This window comes from Manis javanica, chromosome 10 (assembly GCF_040802235.1).
Source record: "Manis javanica isolate MJ-LG chromosome 10, MJ_LKY, whole genome shotgun sequence".
Taxonomy (NCBI): domain Eukaryota; kingdom Metazoa; phylum Chordata; class Mammalia; order Pholidota; family Manidae; genus Manis; species Manis javanica.
The window spans coordinates 54,081,230-54,101,891 of NC_133165.1; the positions used below are offsets into that span (position 1 = coordinate 54,081,230).

General features: G+C 40.0%; 1 protein-coding gene and 1 long non-coding RNA gene across 7 annotated transcripts in view; one reads left to right on the forward strand and one right to left on the reverse strand.

The window, feature by feature from the left end:
* TMC7 (transmembrane channel like 7) overlaps positions 1 to 18,692 on the forward strand; it is a 63,002-nt gene extending 44,310 nt beyond the window's left edge. For 3 of the 5 annotated variants that reach the window (XM_073215508.1, XM_073215509.1, XM_073215506.1), the window contains 8 exons: positions 6,263 to 6,380; positions 6,687 to 6,784; positions 8,418 to 8,604; positions 9,542 to 9,628; positions 10,632 to 10,762; positions 13,042 to 13,197; positions 15,743 to 15,821; positions 16,655 to 18,692. In XM_073215508.1, coding sequence (XP_073071609.1) covers positions 6,263 to 6,380; positions 6,687 to 6,784; positions 8,418 to 8,604; positions 9,542 to 9,628; positions 10,632 to 10,762; positions 13,042 to 13,197; positions 15,743 to 15,821; positions 16,655 to 16,720 — 922 coding nt within the window. In that variant the 3' untranslated portion in view covers positions 16,721 to 18,692. The other 2 variants (XM_073215507.1, XM_017654726.3) reach the window with 2 other exon arrangements.
* The window catches only part of LOC140844089 (uncharacterized), a 79,779-nt gene that overhangs the window by 57,990 nt on the left and 1,127 nt on the right, over positions 1 to 20,662 (reverse strand). The window lies entirely within an intron of this gene.

Genomic DNA, 20,662 nt, shown 5'->3' on the forward strand with positions numbered 1-20,662 from the left:
TGTGCTAATTGTAATGCCCCTTATTCCCCTTATCCCTCCCTTCCCACCTAACCCCGCCCAGTCCCTTTCCCTTTGGCAACTGTTGGTCCATTCTTAGGTTCTGTGAGTCTGCTGCTGTTTTGCTCCTTCAGTTTTTGCTTTGTTCTTATGCTCCACAGATGAGTGAAATTATTTGGTCTTTCTCCGCCTGGCTTATTTCACTGAGCATAATATACCCTCTAGCTCCGTCCATGTTGCAAATGGTAGGATTTGTTTCCTTCTTATAGCTGATAATATTCCATTGTGTATATGTACCACATCTTCTTTATCCATTCATCTACTGATGAACACTTAGGTTGCTTCCATTTCCTGGCTATTGTAAATAGTGCTGTGATAAACATAGGTGTGCATATGTCTTTTTCAAACTGGCGTCCTACATTCTTAGGGTAAATTCCTACAAGTGGAATTACTGGGTGAAATGGTATTTCTATTTTGAGTTTTTTGAGGAACCTCCATACTGCTTTCCACAATGGTTGAACTAATTTACATTCCCACCAGCAGTGTAGGAGGCTTCCCCTTTCTCCGCAAACTCGCCAACGTTTGTTGTTGTTTGTCTTTTGGATGGTGGTGATCCTTACTGGTGTGAGGTGATATCTCATTGCAGTTTTAATTTGTATTTCTCTGATGACTAGCAATGTGGAGCATCTTTTCATGTGTCTGTTGGCCATCTGAATTTCTTCTTTGGAGAACTGTCTGTTCAGCTCCTTTTACCTTTTTTTTATTGGATTATTTGCTTTTTGTTTGTTGAGGTGTGTGAGCTCTTTATATATTTTGGATGTCAACCCTTTATTGGATCTGTCACTTATGAAAATATTCTCCCATATTGCAGGATGCCTTTTTGTTCTATTGATGGTGTCCTTTGCTGTACAGAAGCTTTTCAGCTTGATATAGTCCCACTTGTTCATTTTTGCTTTTGCTTCCCTTGCCCAGGGAGATATGTTCATGAAGAAGTCACTCATGTTTATGTTCAAGAGATTTTCGTCTGTGTTTTTTTCTGAGTTTTATGGTTTCATGACTTACATTCAGGTCTTTGGTCCATTTCAAGTTTACTTTTGTGTATGGGGTTAGACAGTAATCCAGTTTCATTCTCTTACATGTAGCTGTCCAGTTTTGCCAACACCAGCTGTTGAAGAGGCTGTCATTTCCCCATTGTATATCCATGGCACCTCTATTGTATATTAATTGACCATATATGCTTGGGTTAATATCTGGACTCTGTATTCTGTTCCACTCATCTATGGGTCTGTTCTTGTGCCAGTATCAAATTTCTTCATTACTGTGGCTTTGTAGTAGAGCTGAAGTTGGGAAGCAAGATCCCCCCCTGCTTTATTCTTCCTTCTCAGGATTGCTTTGGCTATTTGGGGTCTTTTGTGGTTCCATATGAATTTTATAACTATTTGTTCTAGTTCGTTGAAGAATGCTGTTGGTATTTTGATAGGGATTGCATTGAATTTGTAGATTGCTCTAGGCAGGATGGCCATTTTGACAATATTGATTCTTCCTATCCATGATCACAGAATGTGTTTCCATTTATTGGTATCTTCTTTAATTTCTCTCATGACTATCTTGTAGTTTTCAGAGTATATGTCTTTCACTTCCTTTGTTAGGTTTATTCCTAGGTATTTTATTCATTTTGATGCAATTGGGAATGGAATTGTTTTCTGATTTCCCTTTATCCTAGTTCATTGTTAGTATATAGGAATGCAACAGATTTCTGTTATTAATTTTATATCCTGTGACTTTGCTGAATTCAGTTTATTAGATCTAGTAGTTTTGGAGTGGATTCTTTGGATTTGTTATGTACAATATCATGTTATCTGCAAATAGGGGCATTTTAATCTCTTCCTTGCCAATCTGGATGCCTTTTATTTCTTTGTGTTGTCTGATTGCCGTGGCTAAGATCTCCAGTACTATGTTGAATAAAAGTGGGGAGAGTGGGCATCCTTGTCCTGTTCCCAATCTTAAAGGAAAAGCTTTCAGCTTCTCGCTGTTAAGTATGATGTTGGCTGTGGGTTTGTCATATATGGCCTTTACTATGTTGAGGTACTTGCCCTCTATACCCATTTTGTTGAGAGTTTTTATCATGAATGAATGTTGAACTTTGTCAAATGCTTTTTCAGTGTCTATGGAGATGATCATGTGGTTTTTGTCCTTCTTTTTGTTGATGTGGTGGATGATGTTGATGGATTTTCGAATGTTGTACCATCCTTGCATCCCTGTGATGAATCCCACTTGGTCATGGTGTATGATCCTCTTGATGTATTTTTGAATTCAGTTTGCTAATTTTTTGTTGAGTATTTTTGCATCTATGTTCATCAGGGATATTGGTCTGTAATTTTCTTTTTTTGTGGTGTCTTTGCCTGGTTTTGGTATTAGAGTGATGCTGGCTTTATAGAATGAGTTTGGGAGTATTCCCTCCTCTTCCATTTTTTGGAAAACTTTAAGGAGAATGGTATTATGTCTTCTCTAAATGTCTGATAAAATTCAGCAGTGAATCCTTCTGATCCAGGGGTTTTGTTCTTGGGTAGTTTTTTGATTACCGATTCAATTTCATTGCTGGTAATTGGTCTGTGTAGATTTTCTGTTTCTTCCTTGGTCAGTCTTGGAAGGTTGTATTTTTCTAGAAAGTTGCCCATTTTCTTCTAGCTTATCCAGTTTGTTAGCATATAGATTTTCATAGTATTCTCTAATATTCTTTGTATTTCTGTGGTGTCCGTAGTGATTTTTCCTTTCTCATTTCTGATTCTGTTTATGTGTGCAGACTCTTTTTTTTTTCTTGATAAGTCTGGCTAGGGGTTTATCTATTTTGTTTATTTTCTGAAGGAAGCCGCTCCTGCTTTCATTGATACTTTCTATTCTTTCATTATTCTCAATTTTATTCATTTCTGCTCTGATCTTTATTATGTCTCTCCTTATACTGACTTTGGGCCTTATTTGTTCTTCTTTTTCTAGTTTCGTTAACTGTGAGTTTAGACTGTTCATATGGGATTGTTCTTCTTTCCTGAGGTAGGCCTGTATTGCAATATACTTCCCTCTTAGGATGGTCTTTGCTGCGTCCCACAGATTTTGCAGTGTTGAATTATTGTTGTCATTTGTCTTCTATATTGCTTGATCTCTGTTTTTATTTGGTCATTGATCCATTGATTATTTAGGAGCATGTTGTTAAGCCTCTATGTGTTTGTGGGCTTTTTGTTTTCTTTGCACAATTTATTTCTAGTTTCATACCTCTGTGGTCTGATAAGTTGCATGGTACAATTTCAATCCTTCTGAATTTATTGAGGCTCTTTTTGTGGCCTACTGTGTGATCTATTCTGGAAAATGTTACATGTGCACTTAAGAAGAATATGTATCCTGCTGCTTGAGTGGTGTGTTCTGTAGATGTCTGTTAGGTCCATCTGTTCTAATGTGTTGTTCAGTGCCTCTGTCTCCTTACTTATTTTCTGTCTGGTTGATCTGTCCTTTGGAGTGAGTGGTGTGTTGAAGTCTTCTAAAATGAATGTGTTGCTTTCTATTTCCTTCTTTAATTCTGTTAGTATTTGTTTCACATATGTAGGTGCTCCTGTGTTGGCTGCATAGATATTTATAATGATTATATCCTTTTGTTGGACTGACCCTTTATCATTATGTAATGTCCTTCTTTGTCTCCTGTTATTTTCTTTGTTTTGAAGTCTATTTTGTCTGGTAAAAATACTGTAACTCCTGCTTTTTTCTCCCTATTAGTTGCACAAAATATATTTTTCCATCCCTTCACTTTTATTCTGTGTATGTCTTTGGGTTTGAATCAAGTCTCTTGTAGGCAACGTATAGAGGGGTCTTGTTTTTTTATCCATTCAGTGACTCTATGTCTTTTGATTGGTACATTCAGACCATTTACATTTGGTGTGATTATTGATAGGTATGTACTTACTGCCATTGCAAAATTTAGATTCGTGATTACCAGTGGTTCAAGGGTAACTGCCTCACTATCTAACAGTCTAATTTAACTCACTTAGTGTGCTATCACAAACACAATCTAAAGGTTCTTTTTTTTTCTTCCTCCTCTATTCTTTATATATTAGGTATCATATTCTGTACTCTTTGTCTATCCCTTGACTGACTTTGGGGGTGGTTGATTTGATTTTCTATCTGCATAGGAATTATTTGTTCTATTTTCTTTACTGTAGTTTTATTTCCTCTGGGGACAGCAATTTACCCTTAGGAACACTTCCATCTATAGTGGTCCATCGAAAATTCACCATAGAAACAGTTTGTAGGAGGTAAATTCTCTCTGTTTTTGCTTATCTAAAAATTAATCCATCCTTCAAATTTAAATGATAATCTTGCTGGTAGAGTATTCTTGGTTTGAGGCCCTTCTGCTTCATTGCATTAAATATGTCATGCTACTCCCTTCTGTCCTGTAAGGTTTCTGCTGAGAAGTCTGATGATAGCCTGATGGGTTTTCCTTTGTATGTGATCTTTTGTCTCTCCCTGGCTGCTTTTAATATTCTGTCCTTATCCTTAATCTTGCCATTTTAATTATTATATGTCTTGTTGTTGTCTTTCTTGGGTCCCTTGTGTTGGGAGATCTGTGCCCCTCCATGGCCTGAGAGACTATGTCCTTTCCCACATTAAGGAAGTTTTCAGCAATTACGTCCTCAAAGACACTTTCTTCCCTTTTTCTCTTCTACTTCTGGTAACCTTATAATGTGAAAATTGTTCCATTTGGATTGGTCACACAGTTCTCTCAATATTCTTTCATTCCTAGAGATCCTTTTTTCTCTTTGTGCCTCAGCTTCTTTGTATTCTTGTTCTCTAATTTCTATTTCATTTACTGTCTCCTCTACTTCATCTAATCTGCTTTTAAATCCCTCCATTGTATGTTTCATTTCAGATACTCTTTTCTCTAATGATTGAATCTCATTCCTGAATTCTTCCCTGAGTTCTTGAATATTTTTCTGTACCTTCATGAGCATGTTTATGATTTTTATTTTGAAATCTCTTTCAGGAAGATTGATGAGTTCAGTTTCACTTGGCCCTCTCCTCGTGTTTGTGGGATTTTGGTTTGAAGTAGGTTCCTTTAACGTTTCATATTTGTAGGTGGCACCATCTAGTGCCCCAAAGCTCTACTCTCTGGACCTGCTCAGCCTCTGGAGCAATGTCAGGGATGGCAGGGGAGTGGCACTGTTGGGAGGAAATAAGTCTTTCCTGTTTCCTGGCTGCAGTGCCTGTTTCCATTGCCAGGGCCAGTGGGCCAAGCATGCAGGTAGAAGCCTCTATACTTAGCTCTTGTAGCTGCCATGGGCAAGGCCTCCCTCTGGCTGACCTGGCACCAGGAAAGGGACAGCGGTTTGCAAGCTGGTGCCAGCGAGGAGGAAGGTGCAGCTGGTTGCATATCATGGTGGGAGGCCTTGGAGCTGTGTAGCCAGGCAGGGGGATGGACTGCCTGAAGCTCCTGAATGTTCCCAACCTGCTGGTCAGAGTGCACCTGGACAATTTTGTCCACCTGCCCTTTCTCATGAGCAGCAAGCTCTGTGCAATCCTTGCCCCTTTAGCAGCCCTCTCACTGTTAGGAAGTTTCTCAGACTGCCCGCCTTTCTTTTGTCCCCAAGCGGCCAGATGTGGCTCCCTGTTTTCCACAAGCAGCTGGAATCTCAGTCTCTCCAAGTATTCTGCCTGTCTTAGCTTTCCAACCCCCTAGTCTCCAGAACACCATGTAATGTAGGTTTGTGCTCCCAGAGCAGATCTCCACAGTTGGGTGTTCAGCAGTCCCAGGCTTCCAGCCCCTCCCCACTCCATTTCTCTTCCTCCCACCAGTGGGTCCCGCTGGATCACAGCTGTGGTACATCACCTTGTTCCATGAGGTCTGTTCTTTTCCCCAGGTGTATGCACTCTGGCACAGCCTTCTTTTCTTTTGTTCTTTCAGGATTAGTTGTATTAACTATATTTTCATATTATATGTGTTTTGGGGAGTAGGTTTCCCTCTCACCTCTCATACCGCCATCTTTATTCCCTCCCCTCTCATGGCTTCCCATTATAGCCATTTTTAAGTGTACAATTAAGTGGCATTCAGTTCATTCTCAATGTTGTGCCACCATCACCACTGTCCATTTCCAGAACTTTCTCAAAACCCCAAATAGAAATTCTGTACCATTGTGGGTTTGGGTTTAAGCTTCCGCTCTCTAGTCCCAGTTCCAAGGGCCAGCATGTCCTGACACCTCCTCTTCCCATCCTCTTTTCCATGCAGGTGTGTCTTTATGCGTCTGGCCACCATCTGTGTGCTGGTATTCACCCTGGGCTCCAAGATTACATCCTGTGATAACTACACATGTGAGCTCTGTGGCTACAACCAGAAATTCTACCCGGTGAGCTGCAGGGATGGCAGCATCCTGTTGGGTTGGCCATTTAGGGGTACAGGCTCAAGGTCAAAAGAACAGCCCTTGAAGCTATGGGTGTGAATCCCCGTTGATCTGCTTTTTCACTGTGCAGCAGAATCTGGCACACCAGGGACTTCTAAGGGGATGAAAGCCACAGTGTGCTAGAGCTCAAGCAGAAATCAGCTCATGGTCTCCACAGGCAGCAGGATCTGGAGATGGAAAGTGCATTGGCAGGAGTCTGGCTTTCTCTGCCCCAAGTCAGGTCTCATTTTCTCTCAATCTTTTTGGTTTCAGTGCTGGGAGACCCAAGTTGGACAGGAAATGTACAAGCTGATGATCTTTGACCTCATCATCATCTTGGCTGTGATACTTTTTGTGGATTTTCCTAGAAAGTAAGTGTAACAGACACTCCTCTTGTCTCCCTGACCCCTTTCACACTGTCCTGTCTCCCCACTGGAAGCTCCCATCACAGCTGCTCTTCACAAAGTGCTGATTGATTCCACAGTCCCTGGAAAGCACCAATGATCATCCAGCAACTTTCAAACAGCCTGAGACCATTGACCCCACAGTCCATTAGGTACTCCCTTGAAAAGGAGCACTGACCCCATAGTCCATTAGGTGCTCCCTTGAAAGGCACCATGAAGACATGAAATGGCACTGCTTTTGATGAAGCTTCCATGGGGATGACTTCCTGCCATTTGCACAGCCACCATCAGTACAGACCCTCGAGGTTCAATTCGCAGCACTGACACTCATGGGTTATGTGACCTAGGACAAGTTATTTAAGCATCTATGTATTTTCCCACCTGTGACATGGGATAGTAACAGTACCCACTTCATAGCATTGCTGTGAGGATTAAATGAGAAAGTGCAGATAAAAGTACTGAGAATACTCCATGCCACAGAACTCAACAAAATGTTAACTATGGCATCATGACTGTTGTTACTGTTCCTTCATTCCTATAATGATTCTCAGCATTTCCTTGAGCCTTAGGTGAAATGCAGTTCACTTAATCATGTTGTACCTAGATGTACAAATTAACAAGGGATCTCACAGATCCAGTAAGCCCTTAAAAATAAACACTAAAAAATAAACTGTCTTTTTAAAAAAATTACACAACTATAACATGGATGTGTGCTTATGAAACCATAAATATTTAGAATCTAAACACATAGAGAAGTCTGGAAATAGTAAGAGTTCTCTTTTGTCACTGTCCCCCTAGATTCCCAGTTCCACCCTACTCCGTAGAGGTGGTCACTGCTAACACTTTGGGGTAGACCAGGCAGTCCTTAATAAAAACACACATCTATATAAATACATGTATAAGTAACTACACAGTCTTGCTGGAAGCATTTCTCCCCCCATAAATGGGATCACTGTACATTCAACACTGGTGCACACTTGCTTATCCCTCATACAAACAAAATATCATGAACAATCTTCCATGTCAAGACACATGGATTTTCCTCATTTGTTTTAGGACCATATAATATTCCACTGTATCCATGGCTTATAGTTTGTCAATGTAGCCCCTACTGATGGGCATTTATGTTGTTTCCAGGAGTTTGGCTAACATGTAGCAATGCTACAGTGAACAACTATGAGTGTTTATCTCAGGCCCCTGGTTCTAGGGTTGCTGTAGGAAGCTTCCAGGATTCTGGAAAGTGGCATACTAGGGGGCAGGGTCCTCATAAGCTGCTTTCCATTTGGATGCACATTACTTATTGGGCTGAGTGGCAAGCCAGAGCACAGAGACTGCCCATGTCATTTATTGTCACAACCTGGTAAAGTCCCTCCACATTCCACATTTCAGATGAGAAAAATGAGCCTTATCTTTATTAGGCTGGTAAGCTGTGAATCTCCACCCAGATCCTGGCCCTAAGGATTGCAGAGTTCAGTATATATTCTGCATCTTCTAGACCAACCAGTTTCCATGAGAAATATATGTGGAAAAACCCTGATTTTGTGGATGGGTTCTGTGGCTTTGGCAAGCCTAGATGAGAAATTGTCCTGTTTGTTTCCAGACTTCTAGTGACCTACTGTTCTTCTTCAAAGCTGATTCAGTGCTGGGGGCAGCAGGAATTCGCTATTCCTGATAATGTTCTGGGGATTGTTTATGGGCAAACCATTTGCTGGATTGGAGCTTTCTTCTCACCTCTTCTCCCTGCAATTGCAACCTTGAAATTCATTATCATCTTTTATGTGAAGGAGGTAAGGAGATGTGGAAATGAGGGTGCTGATACCCTGGACCAATAAGGCATTTGGCATGCATATGTTTGGAGCCCACCTGCATCTCATAAGATGCATCAAAATTACATCCCTTATTTGATAAATATTTGTATTCAGGAAAAAAGACTTAGAATGGATTTTCACCTTTTTATAATTTTGAGACTTTTGTTAGGAAGTGTTTTGCATCTGTGATTTACGTGTTGATTTTAAATCTTAACTAAGAGTTGAGTTGCAATTGATCAATCCATTGATGGTGGTACATTTTGGTGATGTTGAATTGAAATGTTTATTAATCTAAATTTTATGATTTTCTGTTTGGATTTCAGAGCTATTGCATTTATTTTCAAGTCTCAGTTATTTGTGTAGCTCCTTGAACAGCTCATAGGCCCTAGACGTTAGACCTGAAGTAAGTGCTTAACAGGTGAACTGGCCCTGTAGATGACTAGCTTATCTGGGCTTATAACTGAACTTTTTTATTCATTATAGAGGCTACAAATACTCAGTATTAAACATTTAAACAATACAGATGTGTATACAGTAACCTGCTTCAAGAGGTATCCTGTTAACAAACCCAACATTTATTGGATACCTATTGCCAAGTTCTGAGGATTCAGAAATGGAAATAGTAAGTCATAACAATGACAGTAGTAACAACAGATGATAATGCCATATGCTCCCACTCTGCTGAACACTTTACACAAATTATCATGTAATGCTAACACACATCCTTTGAAGTAGGTACTACTATTAACCATATCTTATAAATTAAGAGGCTGAAGTTTAGAGAAGTAAAGTACCTGGCCAAGGTCACACAGCTTAAAAGTGACTGCTTGGATTTGAACCCAGGTTTACGTCACTCCAGAGCCTAAGCTCTTAACCGAGTAACTAGGGCCTTGAATTGAGCCATACTTTCTTCCAGATGTTCTGGCCTTTGAAGAATGTTCTGATGTATTCATTTGGAAACTTCAGTTGGCTGAAGTCAGCAAGAAGAGATGCATATGTAAAAGTACATAGGAACTTTTTCCCTTTCCAGAAAATATTGGTTAGCCAGTGGTTTCCCAGTGTAGCATAAGAAAAGACAGTGTGGGGGTAATGGGCTGGATCATGGGCACTGGACTGAGTCCTGAAACTCCAGGCCTGACTAGCTGGCTCTGTCCAGACAGGACACTTGGTCCTGACACCCAGTTTCCTCTGGCTCCCAAGATGTTCCGGTACTGCTGGAGTCAGAAGAATTTGATGCTCCTCTCCCAGTAATGTAGCTTTTTAAAATATTGAGGAGAAAGTTGATGCCTTTTACCAGCTCCCTATCTGCTTCCCTACTTGGAGTCTTTTTTTCCCCTCAATGGAACTATTTATTTTTAATATGTAGGAACAATAAATATGCTTGTAAAAATTCAAGCAAACTAATCTTAATTTGTTAAATATTATTGTAGATCCTTTCACTTTTTAATCCTTTCACTGTATATGTATGCCAAGTCATCACATTGTACAGTTGAAATATCTTATAGTTTTGTCAATTATATCTCAATAAAGTTGAAAAACTTTACAATAAAATGTTTTGAAAATACTTTATCTTAAAACTTAAATGAGATCATATGACACAGAGTTATGAAATCTTCCCCTTTCATTTCACAGTGCCACATGGGATGTAAAACTTTCTCGCATCCTCTCTAAGAGAGACATGATATTGCATTGTGTGGATGCCCTTTAACCTAAGGAACCCCTGTTGATAGCTATTTAGGTTGTTTCCAGTTATTCCATTATTAACAACTGTAGCAGTAAACATCTGTATACATGTAGTTTGGCCCATCTTCCCTGTTTTCTCATCAGGATGAATTCCCCAATGTTGGGATCTGGATTAAACATTTTTTATTTTGATCTGTACTACTGATTACCCTTAGAAAGGTTATACCAATTTATATTCCCACTGTAATATGTGAATATGCTCATAAATCCTAATGAAAGCTGAATTCAATTGCTCTTAAATTTTTCTCTTTCTTTCCCCTTAGATGAGTCTTCTTTATACCTGTAGACCCTCCCCGAGGCAGTTCAGAGCATCCAATTCTAATTTCTTCTTCCTATTGGTGTTGTTGATTGGACTGTGTTTGGCGATAATACCTCTAACAATCAGCATGGCACGGTAAATGCAACTTTGTTTTCTAGAACATTTCCTTGTTTCTTTGACCCATCCCTCTTTATGTTAAAGGATTCCCTGCATTCTTTATTGGCTTTCCTCACAGTGTTCCACCCCCAGAGGTCAGTAATTATTCCTGGTTTAGCCAGGCTACCTTTATTTCAGAGTCTCCCTCTGGATACTGGAATGTCTTGGTCTACTTCGGAACTTGGGCTGTCAAGGTTGCCATTGTTTTTGAGAACCCTGGTTGGGTCTTTCCTATCCAATTCCACTTTCCCAGGACTTCTCTTCTAGTCCTCTTTTGGACTGCTTCTTTTTCAAATTACGAAAATTGAACAGTCATTATAGAAGACTTAGAGTGTCTTCTATGTGCCAAGCATTGTGCCAGATGCTAGGGGTATAAAGACAGTACAGACATGGCACGAGGAATGTAGAATCTAGTGTGGAATTTGGAAAGAGCAGGTATACTTAGGGCTAAAGACCAGAAGTTCAAACCCATAATGCCACTTCCTAGGGTTTTTTGGTGTTTATACAGAGCCTGGCAAATTTTTCCTTAAAGGGCAATAGAGTAAATAGTTTAGGCTTTGCAGGCCATATGACATCTGCAGAACTCTTCCACTCTACTGTGGTATCAGAAAAGCAGCCATAGACAATATATAAACTATAAGTATGACTGTATTCCAATAAAACTTTATTTGTAAAAAACAAGTGGTGGACCAGATTTGGCCTGTGGACCACAGTTTGCCAATCCCTGACTTACACTCTCATGGAATTCCATTTCTTCATCTTTAAATTAAAATCCTTTATCTTTGAATCTGTCAGATTTTTATCTTTCAGCTAATTTGAGTCTATGTATTTTTTTGTTATAGTAATATATGTTATATAAAATATTCTAACAGTACAGAAGTGTGAAAATTAAAAAGAAAGAACTGACTCTTATCCTCACCTCTTAGTTCCACTCTGCAAGAGTAACTAACCACTGTTAATATTCTATAAATACTTTCAAAAATTCATTAGGAAAAATTTTTTTAATGTTTTCAGCCATGTATGAATAATGCTGTACCTGTTTGGCAGCTTACTTTTTCTCTTAATTTTATGTTGTACCTTTTTCCATACTAACATATGTAGAACTCCTTAAAATGTTTTTTTTTTCATTTTTTAAATAATAAATACATTCACATGGCACAAAAATGAAAAAGTATTAAAGGAGTAAATGGTAGCAATTTATTTTCCAACTACTTGTTTCTTTCTGGGGGACAGTTGTCTCATGTCTCTGTGTGTCTCTTTGCTTCTTTACTATTCCATCATATGAATGGATCATCAACTGTTCATCCATTTCCTTAAACATTTGGGAACTAATTTTTATCCATAAAAATATGGCTGCAATGGAAAATTTTATACACAGAACTTTGTGATGTGAATGTAGGCAATTCTTTGTAGGCCTTAAAATTTTTTGCCTAGTAATTTTATTTTCCCTATTTTTCATTTTGAAAATTTTCAAATCTATACAAAAGTTGAAGAAATAGTAGTCATAAAAATTCATATACTCTTCAGTTGGATGTCCTAATTATGAACATTTTGCTACATTTTCTTTCTCTCTCTGTATACATTTTATTTTGCATGTGTGACGAACCATTTGAAATTCATAGACACTGACATTCCATAGCTAAGTAAAAACTTCAGCCACCCTCATTTTGAGATCTGAGGATTCACAGAAAATAGAAGCTTACACTTGAGCATGCAGTTCCTAAAAATAAGGACATTTTTCTTCCTATGCATCCACAATAACATTATCACCACTAGAAAAATTAATACTAATATCATAGTCTTGCCATTTTCAAATTTCTCCAATTGTCCCCAAATAGTCTTTTATAGCTTTATGTTAAAAATGAGGATGTTTTGAGTTTTACCCTTTGCTTTCCACTGTTATATCTTTTTAGTCTCTTCTAATCTTTGCTTTTTCTGAGAGTCTACACCTGTTTCTTAACCTCTCAATTAAGAGACTGGAGAATAGGATCCCCACATTCTGGATTTGTCTGATTATCTTCTTATAGTGTCATTTAACTTGCTTTTCTGTCTTCAATTTCCTGTAATCTGGAAGTCTTATCTAGAGATATGATGAAATTTCAGAATAGGCATTCTTTACCAGAATATTCCAGAAGGCCCAGGAGGTCAGGTGGTTCCTTGCAAGCTGCTGTTAACAATGCCTTATGGGTGAACAGAGAAGGGCTGCCTAGCCTGGGCTGCATGCCCCACCCTGAGCCCCTTGGTCTGTGTCCTGGCAGAATCCCTTCCTCAAAAGCCTGTGGGCCATTCACCAACTTCAACACCACCTGGGAGGTGGTCCCCAAGACGGTGAACACCTTCCCCAGCTCACTGCAGTCTCTGGTCCACGGCATCACATCGGAAGCCTTCGCTGTGCCTTTCCTCATGATCATATGGTGAGTGAGAGCTGCCGGGACCCTGTGAATATTTCTCATCGAGGCATGTGGCGAAATGGCAGCTCACCTGCTACACCTGATGACCTTCTGAACCTCTCGGAGCCTCACTTTCGCATCTCCAAAATAGACGTAATGGTAATTCTTTCAGAGGGTCATTGAGCAGGTTCAGTAGGAGTCCACATGTAAGCCATTTAGCCCAATGCCTGACTTATAAAAACCTAATAAATGTTGCCTATTATTAATCAATATTACTAATAATTCACAAAAAAGCTGGCTTGCTCTTTGAAAAAGTAACTGATTATTCAGCAGAGAAAAGAGCACCAGGTTACAAGCACGCACTTGAACCATGGCTCTAGACTTGTAAGCTGTGTGGCCTTGGCTCCTAACATATTCTCTTTGAACCTGTTCCCTCACCTAGAAAATGGAGGTAAGAATGGCACACACCTCATAGGGTTCTATGAAGAAGGAAATATGGTTAACACATGAAAAGTGTTTAGCAGAGGATCTGGCTCTTAGTAAGGGCTCAGGGAATGACAGGTATCATATGCAAGGGTGACAATGGTCTTTGCTGCACAGTGATTCATCTTGAGTGTTAAAAGTAATTCTAATCACAAATGTGTATTAGAGCTTACTATGGGCTAAGCACTGTTCTAACTACAGTCTATTATTATTCATGGATTCTGTATTATGAATGTGCCTATTTGCTAAAATACTTTTGTAACCCCAAAGTCAATATTTGAGGCAGTTTTCATGGTCATTTTTGGACACACAGAGAATAGCAAAAAATCTGCATTGCCTAATGTTCACCGTCTTACTCTTTTTGGGCTGCTGTAACAAAATATCATGGACTGGGTGGTCTATAAACAGAAATTCTCACAGTTCTGAAAGCTGGAAGTACAAGATCAGGGTGTCAGCGTGGTTAGGTGAGGGCCCTCTCCTAGGCTGCAGACTTCTTGTGTCCTCACATGGAGGAAGGCACAAGCAAGCTCTCTGGAATCCCTTTTATAAGGGTACTAATCCCATATGTGGGGCTCCATCCTATAAACTAATCACCTCCCAAAAGCCCCACCTTCTAATACCATCACCTTTGGATTAAGATTTCTACATATGAATTTTGCAGGGACACAAACATTCACACCATAGCACACATACCCCAGCTGAGGTCGAACAGCTCTGCCTTCTTGTTTCAACTGTCATACTGTAAATAGGTGTCCTTCTTATGAGGCATTTAGTGCCACATTTCTTGCATTTTGTGCTTTGGGTTGGTGATTTTACTGTTTAAAATGGCCCCAGTGCTGATAAGTATTCCTAAGTCCAAGAAGGCCATGATGTGCCTCATGTAGAAAATATGTATGTTAAATAAGCTTCTTTCAGGCTAAGTTATAGTGCTGTTGGCTATGAATTCAGTGTTAAGGAATCAACAACAGTAAATAACATAGCTTTAAAAAAACAAGATTAAGTGTTGATAACCTTCTTTCTCAGTAAATGAGACACATAGACAGGTATTGATCAGGTGATAAAAACATGTGACCAGAGATTCAAGGAACCTAACCCTGTGTTTCCCCTGAGAGAACTGGTTTCGTATTTTCATAATTCCATGCTCACAGGAACTTTACAGAATACATCTACCACAAATTGCTGGAATTGATTATAGTTTACATGAATTAACTCATGATACCATCACAATTACCCTATGACGCAGATATTGTTACAGTAAAACCCCACCATACTGCAAGAAGTGGACCGCAAACCTATTAAAGGTAAGACACCTTTTGAGAACTGTGCAGCCAACCAGCCTGGAATTTCAAGGATCCTGCGATCCAGCCTAGGCTGTTCAGCGCTGGTTAGCCTGGCACCACGTGGTGGTGGTTACCTAATCTGGTCGTTCCCGTCCTGTGGTCGTGGGGACCTCCAGAAGAGTATCACTGATGTCAGCCATTCTGGTGGCCTTTGTTTGCTCAGCCCTATCCAGGGGGATTGGACAAGAAACCAGCTCCCTGTCACTGAATGAGGTTGCCTGTTGTTTCCCTAGGGGCTTGCCCTCCACTACATGTACCCCTCTCCCCAAGGTCAATCACCTCCATTTGAGATCAGAGACTACACAGAAGATGGGAGCCAGTGGCTCTTCCTCAAAATTGCATTATCCTAGGCTTGTTATCCCTGAGTTTTCCTATGTTATCTCCATTTTACAGATGATGAAACTGGAGCCAGAGAGATTCCACAGTGATCATCCATAGACAATTCATTCCAGGCCAAGCTGACTCTATGGGCCATTTCCTTCTCTCTCCCTACTATGTTGCATGTGCCAGAAGGACATCACAAACTTTTAATATTCACTTAAAGTCATGAATCGGTCTCTGCTGCCACTGTCAAATAAAACCCCATCTGGTGGTTTTGGATGCTCTCCGCTTGGGAGAAATGAAGGGTTTCTTTTTTCTTTTTTTCAAACAAAGTAAAACTGTTCCAGGCAAAACATGTCAGGTTCTTTTTCTAGTGGCCTTCAAACAGCACAGACTCCCTCATGACCTCTCGCCTTGTGTTGCAGCCTCGTCATGTTCTACTTTATTGCCCTGGCTGGAGCTCATAAGCGTGTGGTCGTCCAGCTCAGAGAGCAGCTGTCTCTGGTAAGGAAGCGCATGTCCAGAGGGTCATGGCCGGGGGCATTCGCCCAGAACACCAGATGAAAAGCAGCACTTTCCCCAGGGGTGGTGTGGAATGCTCTGGCCTCTTCTCAGCACCACACCCCCAAAACTCTGCCTTCACGCTGGGTCTTCTCCAGCTTCATTCATTCACTCACTCATCCATTTCTTCATCTTATATACTGAGCACTCTCTGTGCCTCATATTGTGCTGGGACACAGTGGTGATGAAGGGAGTCAAGACTGCTAAGTAGTTAAAGAACAAAGATAAATTACGAGAACAGTAACTGCTATGAAGATGACACAAAGTAGTGAGAGTGACGAGTGGGCCAACGACAGCTGTAGGTGCTGGCCACAGAAGGCCTCCTGAGGAGGTGACCCTGGGGTGAGACTTGAAGGACGAGAGGGAGCTGATTATGGGAGCATGACAGTAGGGAGAGGGTACAATGAGGGGACAGGCGGGGCACTCCTGGGGGCCGCGGCGAAGGGTGGTGGGCTGGAGAGGCAAGATGAGGCTGGAGTATCCGCGGGGGTCACAGCACAGCCTGAGGGCTCGGGTGAGAAATTGGGTTTAATTCTGAGTGTGATTGAAAGAAAGCCACTGAAAGGCGTTAAGTAGAAGCTGATGTAAATACTGGCTGCTTTATGGACAAGGGGCTGTGGAGGGAACAAGTGTAAAAGGCAGACCAGTCTGGAGGCTGTTACAATCCCCCAGTGGTTCAGACCTTAGCCCTGAGTCTGACAGGTAATTTACTAAGGTCAAATAATATTTGTTTCCAAAGATTTTGAATGTGCTCTTGAACCTATTTCTTTTCTTAGGAAAGTCGTGATAAGCGTTATCTCATCCAGAAACTAACAGAAGCCCAGAGCAATATGAGGAATTGATCCGACTGACAGTGAAGACCCTGCTACCTGTTGCTTTTAAGTTGACCCAGTGACCTGCTGAGCCTCTACAAAGTCCACCTTGGTTTTGACCGGAAACTGTAAAATATATTTTTCTGGAGCTCAGGCTGTTCCTGAAAGTGGCCCCACATGTGCAGCTGCACTGGCCATGTTTATGTAACCCAGCCCCGATTTAGGCCTTCAGTGACTTAGACAAAGCAGGCTCAAAACCAAGTCTTTGCCTGCAGACCAGCCTCTCAGTGACTCTACCACAACACTGACTTATAAAGCCGCTGAAGCTTTTACAACAAACGCTGAGGAGGAGAGACCTTTCCTATCCCTAAAAGCTTATTTGTAGTGTCTCTTCAGTTCATTGTAGAGGTCATCTGCTCATGATGCTGGGCTATTTCTTTTGAGCCAGGTTCTGGAGCCTTAGACTGAGAAGTACTCCATAAGAAGTAGTGACCCTTTTGAACAGTTCTGGAGACTTAAAGTGGAGACCCGATTTTTTAAAGAAGAAAAGTCTTTGGATCATGATGTTTGGAACAGATGGTGGGAACATGAGAGGATGATTATATAGTTTCAGCCCTGTGGTAGTAACATGAGTGAGAAAAGCCTGTGTCTGAGCAGTCTCTGAATGCTCAGGATTATGCCTTATGAAGAGGGGATTGCTGTGAGGTGGTGGTGCCTTGATTTCTCCGGGAGGGCTGCTTTGAGGTGCTGGCAGCCGCAGGCCTTCAGTTCCCTTCTGGTCCTGAGTGCTGAGACTTAGCACAGGGCCCTCGCCATTAAAATTAAGGCAAAGTTTGTCCCTCCATCTTCCAAGTCCCATTTCCCTTCCTGCACTAAGCTCTCCATTTCTGAAGGATACTTAACATTTCAGAGCCAGGTTGGGAAGGGCTGCTGAGTATCTGAGGTGTGTACAGGTTTTGAGATGTGGGCTGCAGCAGCAGACTGGCCTGTGCAGGTGTATCAGACTAGTTGAATACTGGTATCTTAAACACACATATCCATATGTTTGAGGGCTAGTGTCTGTTTTCTTAGGCTTCAAATTTTTAATTTGTATCTCTCAAGATTTCTGTTACAGTAGAAACTATATGCAACGAATACCTCACCATAAGCTTAGCTGAAACTGACAGCTCTAAACCTTTTAGTACAAGCCGAAGTTACTGTCTTTTTCAAAGTACTGTTGTTTTGTAACAGACTGTTTGAACCTTCCTTCCACTGTTGTTCTTGCTTCCGTGGCTCTAAAGCTTTCCTGGGGAGAAGCCTAGAATTTAAAGTTGGGTGCAGCTTTTGGGAAGCTGCTGCTGTTAGGACTATTTTCCAGCCACACCTCCCAGCCATTACTCAAAAATGGAGAGCAAAGTGAGCCTGCCACAGCTTACACATTTCTGCACTACTGTCCCTTTGCCACACCATTTTGTTGCTCTTCCACAAAGTTAGTATTAACATGGTATATTTTTGTATCTGTGAGACTGATGAGCTTCTCAAGCTTTTCCTGTCTTGTTAAGATTTACAAATTTCTCCATCTGTTAAATAATACCATGAAATTTTGAGTAACCCAAGAGTTCACTCCATCCTTACTTTAAAAAAAATCTTGAGTTACTGGCATTTCTGCCTAGTGTATTTATATAATGTTCTTGCCTTCACCGTGCTTCTGATGAGTCAAGTTTTTTTTTTTTTTTTGTGTGTGTGTGTGTGTGTGTGTGTGTGTGTGTGCGTGTGTGAGAGAGAGAGAGAGAGAGAGCGAGAGCAAGAGAGAAACGTGGAAGCTGTTTTCTTTATTATAAAGCTGACACTGAAATATGCTAATATATTCATTTTAGTTAAATGCTGCTGATTTATATTCCTCTTGAGTGTTTTTATATATTTTGATAACTTTAATAACTTCAAGTGATATCCATATAATTGTTAAAGTGCAGCTCTAATAAATGTGCATTAAAACTACTGATTAAACAGTATCTTAAAAATTTTTTAATGTGATCATGTATATTTGAATTCATGGAGGTTTCTTGTTACCAATTAAGTAATCATGGAAAGCTCTTAACAGTTTATAAGTTGCTCTTTGCCTTTTCCAAGAATCACAGAGAAGGAAATGTTTAATGCAATTATCAGATGAGAGCTTTTAAGACTCATTGGCTCTGTTGAAGCCATGGAGAGGTGTATATGTTTTAAGAGCCATGGAGGGGTGTATATGTTTTAAACTTAAAATTGTTTCGAGCACTTCCCACCCCACCTTCCTAGAGGGAACCACTGCTAAGATGTGTACTTTCCAAGGAAATTATGATACATATTGAAGCAGATATAGATGAGCAGTTGTATCTGTGAAATACATATTTCTGAGCTCCTTTTTTTCTCCTTAATAACATTTTGAATATTTTTCCATATAAGCAGCCACCTCATTCTTTTTAATGGTTCCATAGTATTCCGTGTATCAACATATAGAGTTGACCCTTGAACAATATGGGTTTGAATGTATGGGCCCAGTTATATGTGGATTCTTTTCAATATGTATATATACTGGAAAATGTTTTGGAGATTTGTGAGAACTTTAAAAGCATTTTCTTTTCTCTAGTTTTATTGTAAGAATACAGTATAGAATACATTTAAGATATGTGTTAGTCAACTGTTTATGTTACAATAAGGCTTTTTTGCCCTCATATACATACATTACACATTAGTAGTAAAGTTTTGGGGGAGTCAAAAGATAGTTTTTTCAACTGTCTAGGAGTCAGCACCCTAACCCCTGGGTTGTTCAAGGGTTAACTGTATACTTCCAAAATTCATGCCCTGCTGGACTTAATTTGTTTACATCCCCCGCCTTCCCCCACCCCTTACAAACATTGGGAACTGGAATTTTAAAAGTCTCTACAAGCATTTCTCTATTTCTCTGTTCTGTCCCACTCTGCTACAGGCTCTTGTTCTTTATCGAGGCATCCTAGCATGTCCTCACAATCATAAAATATTCTCATCCTGGCAAAGAGAAGAATCCAGTCAGGCAGGTCTTTACTTTGTGTTAACTCTTAAGCTGGTAAATTCCTGCAGCTACATATCTGATTGCAGCTACCCACTTACATAAGTCCTGGAGAAGAATTAATTTTGTCATGGCGGCGCTGCAAGGTCTAATCCCTGGGAAGATAGAACATCTGACTGTATCTTTATGCAGGGTATGGCTTTACTAGTAAATTCCATTTGGCGTATTGTCTTCCAGTTCATGTGATGTGCTCGGGAACAGCTTTCCTGCGTGCTTAACTGTGTGATTTTGTACAGGTATCTTCACCTAAGTTTCCCATATCTTTAAAATGGAAAAATAATACATTCACCCTTATTTTTGAGGTTGGAATTAGGGAATAATATGCTTCTTCTTTTTGAAATATTGTTTTCTCATTAGAAAAATACTTGTTCATTATAGAAAATACAGAGAACACTGAAAGCTATAGAGAAAAAAAATAAAATCACATATAAGCACCATTTATGGAAATTTTACTGTTAATCTTGGCAAAATTCCTTGGAAGACAGAAAGTACAGAAAGAGGGAGCAAGTACTAGAAGAAAAGAAAAACATGTTGGTATTCTCATTTCTTTTGCACTTCACATAAATGTTTTCTTAGGTTATCAAAAGTTCTTTTTAAACATTTCAATGGGTTACATAACATCATACAGATGGATCATTTTTTTTAAACATTCCTTAGCTGCTTAACATTTTGTTTGCAAATTTTTATGACAATAAATAACTGGGACATCCATAAGTCTCTGTCAACATTTTTTCTTCTCAGGGACAGAGACCTGAAAGTGGAATTGCAGTAAAGGTTTAGAACATTTTAAGGTTTTTGAAAGCCAGATTTATACTCTCAGTAGCTTTACATTGAGAGTGTTTCATCATCCTCATATTTGGGATTAAAAAGATGTATAATAGATCATCGTAATTTTAAACTATTGTAGT